The 15,821-nt window shown below is 33.5% G+C and overlaps 1 protein-coding gene across 10 annotated transcripts in view; it reads right to left on the reverse strand.

Moving 5' to 3' along the window:
* Positions 1 to 15,821, reverse strand: part of CLASP2 (cytoplasmic linker associated protein 2) — a 182,554-nt gene that overhangs the window by 119,742 nt on the left and 46,991 nt on the right. For 7 of the 10 annotated variants that reach the window (XM_063113537.1, XM_063113532.1, XM_063113530.1 and 4 more), the window contains 2 exons: positions 14,045 to 14,191; positions 326 to 408 (listed from right to left, as the gene is read on the reverse strand). In XM_063113537.1, coding sequence (XP_062969607.1) covers positions 326 to 408; positions 14,045 to 14,191 — 230 coding nt within the window. The remainder of the gene's footprint in view (positions 1 to 325; positions 409 to 14,044; positions 14,192 to 15,821) is intronic. The other 3 variants (XM_063113533.1, XM_063113536.1, XM_063113531.1) reach the window with 1 other exon arrangement.

Below are 15,821 nucleotides of genomic sequence, written 5' to 3' on the forward strand. Positions count from 1 at the left end.
TTACTTCCATGTGAATGACTTCCAAATTTCTACTGCCAACTAATCTCCAACATTCTCTGGGCTCAAAACTCATTAGTTCAAGAATGTGAACTAGGCTGGACATTGCAATTTAATGTGATTCAATAATATGGATTCAATTTTATTTCAGCCGCACTGAAAAATCACTTGAAAATTAAATTATAACCACAAATAATAGCTTGGTAATATTTCAATTATATAGTCATCTAAGGAAAAGAGAATTTTAAAAAAGGGACAAAAACAAATAATTCTATGAATAGACACAAAGGCAATATTATGGGGAGTGTCACTTTACTGGTAGCCTTACCTGAATAGAAGGGACATCTGTAAAAGCTTTTATAAAATCATCTTCATCAACTGCTCCAGCACCTCCTTCCTTAGAAGCACCTGCTAATTAAAAGGAAATTAATTTCTCCAGGTTTATTTTTGAGCATTTTAGCACTAAGGACAACATGAAAAATAAAACCCTTTTGATATCAACAAAGGCATTACCTTGAGGGATATTGCATTTTATAAGAAAGCATTAAAAAATATCCAACTTTCAGAAAAGTCAAGGTACTTAGCCGTAGTCAATTAACTATAAGGTACTAGGCAAGGATGGTAGTAAAATTCAAACTATAAGAACAGAACTTTCCCAGTCCCACCATCCACCCAATGCATTAGCAAAGACAAATACAAGTGAAAGGATAAACATTTAAAAAGCTGAAGAGAATCTTAAAATGACACTAAATGTCAGTATATGATGGCAAATTAGTGATGCAGAGGATCTATGTATGCTGCTATGGTCAGAAAAGCATATGTAAAAGAAATGAGGGTCTTGAAATTAAATTTAATTATGCAAACAAATCCTCCTTTATCACTCATAGACAATGAAAAAATAAATTTAATAGGTAATAGCTATTTAAAAGCCAATAATTATGCTACTGTTTTTCAGTTCCAAAACTACTCTTCTTGGGAACTTTTTTTGGTTTTTTTTGGTGGCTGGCTGGTATGGAGAATGTGAACCCCTGACCTTGGTGTTACAAGGCTGTGCTCTAACCAGTTGAGCGAAAAAGCCAGCCCCAAAACTACTCTTCTGTCCTCTGCTGAAACCTGGCTGATTCAGATCGTAATAGATTCTATATCTACTGCATATATTTATTTCTTTACGGGAAGAATTCAGTACATGAAATGGACTTCAACTACACAAGATGCACACACCAAGGGACAATTAACTTTAAAAATTCTCCAATTAAAAAATTAAAAACATCTCCCCAATTAAGTTTTGTCATCTATCAAAAGTATTAATACTTCAAAACTGGATTTAAAAAATTAACATCATCAAATAAAAATTACTCAGATTTCCAAAGATATGTAACAAAGTCCTCATCTTGAAAAATCAAAATCTTTGAAGATCCTTGTATGTGAGTTTTAACAGCAATAAGAGATGAACCACAGAACAGCATAACAAAGTTGTAAGGCAATAAAACTGCAAATTAAAATAGCAAGAAATTTAATAAACTAAAAGGCGAATTAATGCATACTTGCTACAGAAAATTCTATTACAATAGTAAATTACATTATTTTTTAGATATTAAAAAAAAGTCCAATGAAACAAAAGTACTCCAACCCCACCCCCATGATCAGTCTTAGCAGCTGATTAACTGAAAATAATCAGTTAAAGCAAAGAAACAAAAAATAAGATAAATGACCATATTATCTTAACTAAACATCTTAGAACATACTCATTCACAAGTCTCTTGATATGGGCTATTATTTTTTACTATGGGCCCTCTGATACAGAGTGCAGAAACCTAGATTTTTTCAATTTCTCCCCAGTCTTTCACAGTTGTCTTGCCCAGGCCACTTGACAGATATTCTTTTAGGGACTTGTCCTTATCAAATAGTTCCTAAACATTCGACACAGTTTTCATAAAAACAACTTTCCACATCCTCATTTTGTTGTTTTATATATCACTTTCCCACATGCCCCTCATGATGCAAACACTGCACTCTATCACGATTCCAAGTTGTGTTTTTTTGGTATGTAGGTGTTTTTTTTGGCAGCTGGCCAGTAAAGTATATACCACTTTCTTGCAAATTACTTTGTTAAAATAATAAGAGCAACCAATCAGCAAAATGACAGTAAACAATTGATTCCTAGAAAGTACACACAGCTCAACTGGTAGAGGAGGTATGCATAGATATTACAGAGCAGAGACAGTAACAGCCTTAGTGCACTCAAGTGTGGAAGCCAGAAGCTTCACAGAGGAATGCAAAAGTTTGAAGAGTTACTACAGTATATGCAGTTTACAAGAGATATAACACAGAACAGAATGTTAACTCCAATACATAGCCTAACTCACCAGCCACAAACACATCAAAAACCTTCAAGGGAATGCAAAACATCTGAATAAATCCCAAACAAGACCAGAAAAATATGCCACTGACTAAGTATATACATAGGGAAGGCTGCCTTTGAAAGTCACAATTCATTTTCATCATAACACCTTTATTATCCAGTGAGTTCTGCCTTATGAGTGGGGCCGAATAAGCTAGAGGGGTGAGGGAAGGGAGCAGAAATTAAATGGCTTTTAGGAGTCCCACAAAAGCTGCACAGACAAAAGGCTACAAATATCACTAGATGCAGCCCTATGGGCTATCTTAGCTGTGACAGTTTGGTCTCTTAACTGAACATGCGCATTACCAAATTTGGTAAGAGCCTACATGGTTTGAATAGTTGACCCCAATCTACCTCATTCTTACCTTTGCGAACCATCTTGCATAAGGAGAGTTGCTGCTAGTGGGAGTGTACTGGGTATATGAATAGTTAAGAGACAGAGGACATGCTAAGCTCCCCTGGCTTATCTCTTCTATGTATTACAAGTAAATCTTTTACGATCCTGCTTTGCCTAATGTTTTCCCTCACCTTGGTCTTGATTTTCCCACCAACAAAGTAAAAAAAGGATATCTGCAAGGGGCAATAATCTGTTGAACAAATTGTTTCATTTACAATCATCACTCTATTTTCTGACACAGCTTTAAAGTTCACTTTTAAAATATTATGATACTTTTAGTACCAGCAAGGAGAATGGATACCATAGGAAGAGAGCCAAAAAGGGTAATGGACCATAATACCAAATATTTCCACAGAAAAGGAGAGAGTACACACACCAAGAGGAGACGTCTTTAGATACAAGTTTGACAGCAGGAGCACAAGCAGAGGCTGCACTGAAGGGAAGAGAACCCTGGATTCCAACCTCACTAATGCACCTTCAAGTATAACCAGGCCAACAATCACACCAGCTGTCTAATCACTCTAGAACAGAGGTGAGCAAATTGTTTCTGTAAAGGGCCAGACAGTAAATATTTTAAACTTTGTGGGCCATGTGATTTCTGTTGTAACTACTCAACTCTGCCACTGTAGCAAGAAAGCAGCCACAGACAGTATGTAAATAATTGAGCAAGGCTTTGTCACAATAAAGCTTCATTTACGGACACTAAAATTTGAATTTCATATAGTTTTCAAATGTTACACAGTATTATTCCTCTTTTGAACATTTCAAATGTTATACAGTATTATTCCTCTTTTGAACATTTTTAATAATTAAAAATGTAAAAAAAATTCTTAGCTCATGGGTGAAATAAAAACAGTCAGCTGGATCTGGCTTGTGGGCTATAGCTTGCTGATCCTTGCTCCAGAACTCACCCCTAGCTGATAATCACTTGGATTGGGCAGGGGGAGGGGGATATGGGGGGAGGAAATTAGTGGTTATTGCCATTCAGGAAATATAATGGTTTCTGGTGTGCTAGACTGGCTAGAGTAGGCACATCTCAGAAATTCCTAAATATTACTTTAAGAGGTTTAAGTATCAAGAGAAATTTCATTCTACTTAGTCCTATTAATAAGGTGAAGTGCTAGATACAAAGGTGAATGAGGCAAAGGGCAAAGTAAGATGCTTCAGATACAGAAGCAAGGAGAACAAAGTACCAGAGGTAGAAAAAGGCAAGTTCTTCTCAGGCTGCAATAAAGAGACTATTAACAAAAGACAGGATAAATGATCAAGAAATAACATGGAGGTAAATATGTAGTGAACTCCAATGAAATTCATACAAAAATCCACAATTTTTAAAGAGAGTTGTACTAATGAAAGCACTATTAGTGCTTTCAAACAGTGCTATATAGTGCTTTGTACCAGTGCAACAAAGAGACAGCTTAAGACAAGAGTCTTCTGAATTCCCACCTTTCTAATGGAAACAGGTTAAAAAGGATACTCAGTTGCAAACACAGGATATTTCTTAAGTGAAAGGAAGATACGTCTCAGGGGGCAAAGCCCAGAGGCCAGAGCAGAACCAAGAACAGAAGAAAGCAATGATTTAGAGAACTGTACCTGGGGAGCAAAACAGAACCCTCTTCAAAGAACACTGACAACTCCTGGGGTAGGGGAACCTGACAACATGTGCCTGGCTGGATTTCAAAATTGCTACAAACCAGTTCTATGAAATTCCTATTCCTCCCCTTTTGAATGACACAGTAAATAGGAAGAATAAGTTCTGGGGCCCTAAGGTGATAATGGTTAATAATATTGTACTGCTATATTGTAGCATATTGAAATATTGTACTATATTTCAAGATAGCAAGAAAAGAGGATATTGAGTGTTATAACCACACAGAAATGATAAATGTTTAGGTGATAGATATGCTATCTTTTCTTGAGAGCTTGTTTGGAGGTTCTAGCAGGGGAGCGCAGCTACTCGTATACCCTTGACCGAAGAACGGTCCTCTCCTCTAGCGGGGAAGGTCGTCCTCTTCGACCGAGCGCGCAGCTTCGGGAGGGACGCACATGGAGCGGTGAGGGAGGAAGGGGACACCCGCCTAGCCAGCCAGATCAGCCGAATCAACCCTGGCGATCAATGGGGTGACAGATGTCGCAGCCAGATCGCCCTCACATCCAGATATGCTATCTTTTCTGATTAGATCACTGTACAATATATATGCATGTACTGAAACAACAAATTGTATCACATAGACATGTACAGTGAAAAAAAAAAGCTATAGTAAAAATATGGTGTTATAATCTTATGGGGCCACCATCATATATGTAGGGTCATTGACCAAAAAGTCATTATGAGGCACATGAATGTACACATTTAACCACAGTTCCTGAAAGATATAGTAGTAAGAATAGAAGAAAGGCAATACTTAGAAAGAGGTAACCATTTAAACTTTCCAGATTCATGAACCAGGAATCTACAGACTCAGGATGCACAACATAACCCAAGTAGGATAAATAAAAAGAAATCCACACCTATAACTTTGTCGTATAACTGCACAACCCCAAAGATGCAGACAGATTCAGAGAAAGAAGAGATCATCTAGAAAAGAACATCAATTTGAACAATAGATTTCTCAAAGGCAGCAATGGGAGCCAGAGAGAATATATTAATATCTCACAAGTTTTGAAAGAAGAAAATATTGTCAAAATATTGTCTAAAATTAAGTACCCAGCAAAACTAATTTTTAACAATACGAATGAAAAAAATTAAATGCACTGAAAATGAGGAAAACAAAACCATCATTATTTAAAGATGATATGATTATCATCAGGGGTTGGCAAACTTATTCTATAAACAGCCAGATACTAATATTTTAGGCTTCATATGCCACATAGTCTCTGCTATAATTACTCAGCTCTTTGAAAATGAATGGGTGTGGCTGTGTTCCAATAAAACTTTATTTACAAAACCAGGAAGGGGGCCAGATTTGGCCTGGCAGATCTAGTTTGCCAAAACCTGGTGTAGACAGAAAACCCAAAACATCCTTTCACCAGCAAAGGATACAAAATTTCAGTTAGGTAAGAGGAAGAAGTTAAAGAGAACTATTGTACAACATGGTGACTACAGTTAATAACAATGTATTGTATTCTTAAAGGCTAACAAGTGGATTTTAAGTGTTTACACCACAAAAAAATAGTAAGTATGTGAGATAATGCATTTGGTGAGTAGTTCAATTTAGCCATTCCATAATGTATCATGTTTCAAAACTTCATGTAGTACACAATATACACAATTTTATTTGTCAATTTAAAAAACACCAAAATAATATATAGTAAAATCATTAAAAAATTCAACTTTACAAGGTGGCTGGATATAAAATCAATATACAAATACAAACATCAATTTCATTTCTAAGCAGTGGCAACGAAGTTAGAAATTTTAACTTAAAAAAATACTATGCTCAATAGAAACAAATACTTTGAGGTATCCAGAAATAACCAAACCAAAAACAAAAAAAGTAAAAAAAAAATTGGAAAATAATAAATTTTAACAGGACATTATACCAAAAGAAATGAAGAAATATTCGACATTCATTAAGAGGAAGAATTTCTATCATAAAGATACACAATCTTCCCCATGTAATGCAATAAAAAGCAAGCTTCCGAAAGGATTTCTTGTGTAACTTGTCAAGCTGATTCTAAAATTTATTTAGAAGATATGCCAAGAACTGTTGAGACATTTCTGTAGAAGAAAAGAGAGGGAGTACTTGCCCTACAGGATATCAAGACTTACAAAGCTAAAATGATTATAAGGTTTAGGTTTTAGTGTAGGGATAGATGAACTAAACAAATTAATAAACATGAAAGTTCAAAAAATAGACCCACAAATATATGAAACTGTGATACATGACAAAGAAGTAATTCAGATGTATGGGGCAAGTATGAAATATTAATAATAATGTCCCAAAATTCAACAAAATGCTGACACGGATTATCCAGTTTTTTTAAATAAGTTATTTCTTTATCAATTATTAAAACTTACAATAGACATTCTAATTCCTATGAGAAAATGGTATGTATCCAAATTCAAATCAAATGTCCAAATAAACACTATAAAAACCAGAAACCAAAAAGAAGAGCAGATAAATCCCCTACAAACCATGCTTATAACTAAGAGAAAAATAACACTTCAAATTTCAATTTACAAATAAATGAGGGAAATGTAAATATTCAAGACCAGCAAGACTATAGAGCTTTTACTGGAGAGAAAAATCAGAGGAAATTGTATGGAAGAGGAGGATGCTGGTAGTTGTGTAACACAGACATCAACTAAGGTTCCCCCTAGAACCAAAAGTAAGTAGCACATAGAAGGGGGGAGGTATCCCTCTGAATTTTGGTGGATAAAGGAAAGGAAGAAACAAAAGATAGGGGCTCTATTGAAACTGGTAATCACAGCACCAGAAGTAGAAAGCCTACATCATTTACCAAAGAAGCTGCATTTCACTATACTAACAGAAGAGGGCGTTCTTGAACTAAGGAACCAAGCAAATACTTCTTCATGGCCCCAGAAAATCACTTATTATTTGTGGTCCAGGAAAATCCAACAGATTATCTTGAACAGAATAAATAATCTAACACGTATATTAGCCTACAATAAGAAGAAAAAGTAAAAATGAAAAGCTTTTTTACTGATGAAAGTAAAGTAACTCCCTCAAAAAAAGAAAAGAAAAACAAACAAACAAAAAAAAACAACCCACAACCAACCACCAAGTAGAAAAAAACTATAATACAACATGAATTCAATATCATTAAACAGCAATTGTAGGTATGAAAGAACAGATGAACCAGAATTTTAAAAACTCTGAATAGACATGGAAGGTATTAAAAGACAGGTAGCTAAGGTCAGGAAAAAAAAAAATTTTTTTAAAACATCAGAAATAAATACTAAATTACTAACCCAACTATCCAAGAGAGAATAAATATATCCTGATTTGAAAAAGAAAAGCTGTAAACAGTATTCTTAGGACACTTGAGGAAATTGGAATACAGAAATAAAGTGCTTAAAAGGAGGTAAGCACATAGGTTAAGAGTAAATTTACAGGGCTGGCCAGCTAGCTCAGTTGGTTAGTGCAGTGTTGATAACGCCCAAATCCAAAGTTGGATCCATCCCTTTTACAGGCCAGCCACAAAAATAAATAAAATAAATAAATAAATGTACAGAAAATAAAAGGGCTACAGGAAGAAGTTAAATAACATAACAAAGAGACAAATTCAGAACATAGGAAAGTCTAAAAAGACAACTGGCCTAGACTCTTCAAAAAGTTAATATCATGGAGATAAAAATTGGTAGATAATAAATAATATTTATAGATAATATTATAGAATCTTCTTGCTTATGATAATGGTATTATGGTTATAAAAAGAGCTCATCTTTTAGGGTGCATGTTAAATATTTAGGGGTGAAATGTCATGATGTCTACAATTTACTTTTCAATGGTTGAAATTAAAAACACACAGACACACACAAATATGTGTGAGAATATATCTATACAGAGAGAATTCAAAGGAATATGGGAAATCACAGGTTATAAAATCCAAATAATGAGTGTTATTTACACTGTATGTCAAAACTCCCTAACTCAGGGAGGACCAAAATGCTAACAACACTGGCTGATAAAATAATGAGCAGATACTGTAATTATCTTTCTAAGTTTCAAACCTTGAATTGTACATTCCATATGGTCCTCTCAGTACCTAATGTGGAGACTTGTACACAGTAAGCTCTATATGCAACTGTAGAGAAGGACAATAACTCATCTGTGGAGAGACTAGGTCTTCAGTTTGCATATTCAATTTCAATCAAAGTTCTGTGTTTATGTTATTTTATCTTAAACATTCTGAATGTCTCAAAAAATAAGGCTTGCACAATGCAAGCTGTCAATTTAAGTTTTGCACAAGAGGTAAAACAAAACTGAGGTAATAATAAATATAATAATTATATTATTATTATATTTATATAATAATAACTATATACAAAAATAATAACTATAATAAAACAAATATATTCGTATACACAGTAAGAAATTAGGCAACTTATTGATTTATATTTATAATAACTTATCTGTTATTCACTCACTCCAATTATATTTACTTTAAAACCAAAGTTAAGACAGATAGATAGCATCAGGGCATCTTATGATGATGATCTGGGATTTATAGAATGGTGACTGGCCAATTCCTAAATTTCAAATTTCAACAATAATGTTTTGCTACATAAGAGAGAACTAAGAAATATGAACCATATACACTTTTACTTAGGAGATAACCCAGAGATAATCCAAGAGGAGGCCCTTGACAGTGGGTCAAACACAGGGTTCTCGTCTCATCCCTGCTAATAACTGTCTGATCTTGGGCACATCACTCAACTCTCTGAGGCTCAGTCTCTTTATCTGAATATGGGCTGGATTTTAAGACCTCTTCAGGGCTAAAATATTCTGGACAGTAACTTAAGGAGAGAGTAAGAAAACAAAACCAAAACACACAAACAGAAATGTTATTTGCTCTTACATAAAGTTCAAAAACAAAACATTGAGGTCTACTAGTCAAAAATTGGATTCCAAGATTAAACAACAAATTCTCGAGATTTGTTTTACTAAATACATACTGATTCTCAGGATCTTTGTTTTTTAAAAACACCAATTTTGTTGTTTGCATAATAGGAGGAGCAGGAATGATTAGCATCATTTGTGGAAAATAGATTTTTGGACATTCTTAATAAAATCTCAGGTCAGACATAATTGAAGTAAAACAAACATAAAATAACCTAAAGACAAGTAACTACTACTGAATTTGAAATGGCAGCAATAGCTAAGTATAAGAATTAAAAGTTAAAACCATTTCAAAGTAGTGTTTGACATTACACAGGAACAAGAGAGAAAACACTATTCACTTGAATGAATGAGTGAGTGAACGAAAGAGAACAAGAACATTGAGAACTAATGATTTGGTCAATGACGTGTTTCAATGATCACATACAAGCATCAAATCATTAATCTCCAAAATCTGATACTAATGATGAACAATGACAATTAAATCATCATCTAATTGAACTCTTATTTTTAAAAAATAGCAGCCAAAATAATTAGTATAGGAATAGGGATATTATTTCAGAAAATAAACTTGGAGAAGGCAATTTCAACAAGAAAATACTACAAAGCATTTCTATTTACAATGTAAAAATTACAAGTTGGCTTACTTCCAAATATTCTATTTTGCTGGGAGTCATACTAGTTGAACTTTAAAATGACTGATTTATGGATGCTGAAAAGCAATGATCATAACTGTAGATTATAATTTCAGAGCTATAAGATCTAGAAGAATCCTTATTTACCAATAGAGATTAGTGTGGTGGCAGTACAGCAAAATGATTTTTGTGCTTTGACCAACCCAATTATTAGACAGGTAACCCTGGGCAAGTTACTTAACTGTAGTTTGTACAAACTGCAGTTAAGCTACTACTACTACTACTGTAGTTTTCTCCAAACTGTAGTTTGCTCATTAGTAAAACCAGGATAATAAAGTACCTAACTCGGGGGGATGAGGTTTAAATGAGAGAATATATAAAAGAACACTCAAGAACATTTTTTTTTTAATTGTTACCTAAAATACTACAGAGATAAATATTTTAAACAACCAGGTACCTTCAGCAACTGTATTTCAAACCATTAAGCCAAAAGAAAGAAAAATGTATTTATCTACATTCATATTATGAAGTTACAAATGTTATTCAGAAAATGGACTATTTAAGAGAGTCACTTTATCCCTGTTCTAATTAATAAAGCGCAAAGCTAACTCTTCTGACAGCCAGAAGAGTTAGCTTTGGTATGGACCTAGCCCTAGTCTTTTTTCAATTCTGCTTAGCTTAAAGGCCACATAATTACAATATAAGTAGACTAGATTAGCACACTGAGGCCAAAGAACAAAGCAAACTAACAACACACTGAAGATTAAACACAGGTGTTATTAGCTTTAAATAATTGAATAGGCTACTTTGCTAAAAATAGCATACATATTTTTAATCTTGATATATATCTCTGGGAGAAGTAAAGTTCAAAACTTCAAAAGTAGATTCAGTCCGGATTCCAAAGAAGCTCACTTTATTTTAATTTTGGTAATCTTACCTGAAAAGAGATTTGACAAATGCAGTGAGCTACGACTAGCTTACACCACTATACACCTCCGCCCACCAAATTTCTTAATTAGGAACTAACTATATCTTTCTATTATATACCTAGGAGTAGCAAATAAATTGCTGGGACAAAATCACCATCATCCCATATAAATTTATGGGAGAGAGAATGTATATCTGAAAAATGGAGTAGTCATAAAGACAGGGCAATCTTCAAGTATTTGATTTTTTTTTTTTTTTTTTTTTTTTGTCCTTTTTTTGTCCTTTTTTTGTGACCGCGCTCAGCCAGTGAGCGAACCGGCCATCCCTATATAGGATCCGAACCCGCGGCGGGAGCGCTACTGAGCTCCCAGCGACGCACTCTCCCAAGTGAGCCATGGGGTCGGCCCTTCAAATATTTGAAAGTATCATGTTAACAAATAATTCATCTTCCCTGAATAAGTTACAAGGAGGCAGATTTTAATGCAACATAAAAAGAACTAATTTTTCCAGAATTGAAATGGGCTTCTGTCTTTTCTGGAGGACACTGCCAAATTGAAAGAACCCTAAAAATCCCTGCATCTTTTAATCCAGTGAACCTTAGAAATTTATTCCAAGGAAATGATTAGAGATGTGCTGAAAGATATACATAAAAGAATGACACAGTTTATAACTACAGAGAAAACTGAAGGCAACCTAGACATTGTCTATCCACGAATAATTTTCAATTAATAATTTAAGACAATGGGAAAATACTTATGGTAAAATATTAGTGAGAAAAAAGGTATACAAAACTACATAATGAATAATGCCAATTTTGCCAAGAAAATATGTGTAAAAATAATTGGAAAGGTAATTATAAAAGTAATTGAAAGTACTTCATAATTTATCAGTTGATTATGTCTATATGTAGTGGTAGTACAGGTGGTTTTTGTTTCTAATTTTAATCCACAGCACATATTACTTTAATCAAATGGTGACTAATCATCCAACAGGAATATTATGAAAGTAATATATGACTCCCAAAGTCCCTTCCAACTTAAAGATTCTACAACTCTAAAAAATCTTTCTGCAACTAATTTAAAAATCAGTAAGTCTCTGCCAAGACCAGAAAATCTACAGTTAAATTTTCAAAGAACTGACAGCCAAGAATGGCATTAATTTCAGAAGCAATATGAATATCCTTTGGCTAGTAGCTCTTTTCTTAGATAGAAAAATGGGCAGTGAACCTAAATAAACTGTGACAAACAAAAGAAATAAGAAAGATTGGACGGGAGGAAAAGGAGGAGGAGGAAAGAGAAAGAAGGAAGCAGGAAGGAGAAAGAAGAAAGAAGAGGAGGAAGAAAATGGAGAAAGTAACAAAGGTCTTCCCCTTATTTTCATCAAAAGAGCCATTGCCTAGATGGATGATATAACCTGTATGAGTGATTTAATGACTACAATCACAAAAGTTACCTAACATTTTCCTATCTATTAGGACTACAAATGACAGACTTGGGGGACAGGGAGCATAAAAAAGTTCTTCCCTTTTTAAAAAAGAAAATTTAATTACATCAGTTAGATTAATATCAGAATTAAGTGACCATGATAGGTTAATTACAATTTCAATTTTCATCTAAGGAAAGAAAGTAAACCATAACAAAAAGAGCTAATTATAAACCACTGGCCCAGATTCAGAAAATGTTAAATATTATTGCCACATGTCAAATACTAATCTATTTTAAGTCAAATAAGACAATTCCATGAAACTATCTTAATGTCATAGATTAAAATTCTATATTTCAAAATCAAGAAAAAAATACTCCCCTTGTAATGACTAACGATAGGCATTTGTTACAAAAGAAAACCCACAGAATGTCATATATTTTTTACTAGAGATAAGAATGCATAATAGAAAATAATTAAAATTCTAAACTGTAGGTTATTCGAAATATCCTGAGAGATCCCCAAGATGTTTTATTTTACAGTTACTTATATGCAATATATATATATCATACCATCTTTCTTGCTAGTTATATGACACATAAGATAAAGATAGTTAAAATAAAATACTTATGATAGTTTTCCTATATTTAGAATATCATATGTCTTGGAAAAATATTTTTGGTTATATGAAAGATCAAGGGATATAACTCTTTATAGAATCTGGTTAAAATATAGTTTATTTTTCTTTCCTTTTTTGTTTTTAATAAAAGTACTATAGATAAAAAGAGAAAAAACAAAAATCCTCAAGACTATGATTTTCATCAGTTACTATAAACAAGGAAAGATCTGGTTTCCCAAAATATCATAACTAAAACACAAATTTATTTAAAAGGAAAGAAAGTAAAAGAATGAGATTACTGTCCTGGACATTAAATATTTATCTTTATTCTTATATTCTTGATTCATCAGATCAGAAAGATCTAGCAGAAACTAACACCTGAAATGTACTCATGACTTTCTAATTAGCACAAGAAAAATACTCATTAAAAAATTTAAAGATAAACATTATGTTAGAAATGGTTCTAATATGATCAAGGAACATATTATATGCTATAAAATTGCATAAAGCCTGCTTTTTCCTATTTTCCTATTTATTATTATCTAATCCAGAAACCATTTCTGAGGCAATTTTACTTGACCACCACCCATTTCCTATAGTGACAAATGATTCAATACCCAGTATTATCAATCCTTTTTAAAATGCTGGATTATTTAAAATTTACTACCTGGATGAATGTGCAAAAACATTACATAATTCAACATTTCCGTAACAGCTACAGCACCTGAAAATTAATAGCCAAATTATGAAAAACCTGCTCTCTCCTTAAAAAATCAAAACACCAAAAAACTCCCTTAAATCTCTTCCATTAAAAATGACATTTGAAAAATAAACACCCTTAAGAAAACACTAATTCACAAATGATTTTTACAGGAAATAGCAGTATACAATATTTTGAGCATTTCAAGGCAGCACATTCTTCTGGGTGTTGTAACAGACTCTCCCGATCTGCAATCTTGCTGCAGTCATGAATAAACATATTCCTCTGAAGTTCTAAGTATGTATGGCCATATCAAGGGCATGGAGCATGCACATCAGATTTGGATTGGATTACATTACCTCCAACCTTAGGGCCACCTGCTGATCCAGGCTTCCTTGCACTGTTGACAGGATTTCCGGGTGTTTTAGGTACAGGAACCTTGAAGGTGGAAGCAGCTGATGACGGCCTATTTCCATCCACTGATTCTTCATCATCAAAGCTTTTATCTGCACAAAGCATTAGAAAAATGTATTTAAGAAAACTAAGCTTTGTTCCATTTTCCATTAGACTTAAAAACTAAATAAAGTCATATATAAAATCATTCCTTGGTAAGACATATAGCACAAAATAAAGGTCCTTTGAATAAGCATTTATATATTGGCTAACACTATATAAAATAACCCTCTGTAATTTAAAATCAAAATGCAATATTATCGTATTTCCTACCTATCTATATTAAGTCAAAACATAAAACCAAACATATTAGCTCTAAGAATATTAAAAAGCATTTTCATTTTTTGCTACTCATACAAGCATTTTCTGCCAGCTCCTCCCTTAGTGCATCTTCCAGCACGCCCTGTCTTATTCCTTATACCCATATTCTGCAACTTACAATCACAGATCCGTTTGCAAATCAGTCGCCTCATTCCTCTGAAAGCTCTTAATTTCCCTCACCCTAGGATGTTCCCAATAGTTCACATGGCCAAATACAGTCAATTCAATACTAATCAAAGATTTTATCAAAAATAGACAGAAACAACCACAGAACCACCACTGAGGTTTGTGCCGGCATTTTTCTTTCTCTTCCCTGCTCTAGGTGCTGTAACAGCCAATCAGCTACTAGGTGACATCATCTTATGGCAGCTACTGCGAGATGAAAGGTAAAAATTCTCCATGCAACTAAAAAATTCTGTATGCAGCTACAATCCTTATTCTATGTCAAAATTTCAAAGGCATTCGATACTAAAGGTTTATAAATCTAATTTTTTTCTCACTTAATTCACATGAAAATTCATATAAATAGAAAATAAGGTTTTATACAATATTCATTCTGCTGGGATGCTTATTACTGCATCAGTAAAGCATGGAATATCACAGTGCTCATTACTGTGGGTAATTAACTCTGTAATTTTATAATTTCCTGTTTATTTAGGCCATAGAAACCAAACTGAATAATTTGTTCTCAGAAATGACTATATAATACTCTATAAGACTCCTTTTAGAATATGAATGACCACACTAGTACCATCTTCCTATATACAAATGAAACACCCTTAACCCTGGTCCAAAAAAAATTCACAAGATAAATGCATTTTACTCTTCTGAGAAGATGGTTTTCTCTAGGACCCTGAACAGACAAACCATGACAAACAAGATGGGCGAGGCAAAGAAGCAGCTTTACCACAGGCTTCAGATCAACATGCTAGAATCTTTTCTTTTCAATCTGCTCCCCTTACCTATACAAATACTCAATCACATAGAATGAAATTATACCTATAAAGGGATACTGTCAGTACATCCATTAAGTACATTTTAAAGAAAATACACCAAACAAGATTTAAGACTATTTATTGTGGGTGAAGGGGGGGTGAGGGGAGGGGACATATAAGCACCCTAATATAGAGCCACATTCCATTTGAGCAAGTGTCTTTTTTTTGTTTGTTTTTTAAATAACACAACTTGCAGGAAAAAAGTATCTTTTAGTTTAAAACAATTTTTTTTTTTAGCATAATACTATTAGGGAGCCAGTCTGGATAAATTAATGGACTTAACACCTATGATTTACATAGACTGCTCCGTTAAAAACACTAATACAATTCCAAATAAAAAAAAATTTTTTTTTGCCACCACTATGTA

This window comes from Cynocephalus volans, chromosome 11 (assembly GCF_027409185.1).
Source record: "Cynocephalus volans isolate mCynVol1 chromosome 11, mCynVol1.pri, whole genome shotgun sequence".
Taxonomy (NCBI): Eukaryota; Metazoa; Chordata; class Mammalia; order Dermoptera; family Cynocephalidae; genus Cynocephalus; species Cynocephalus volans.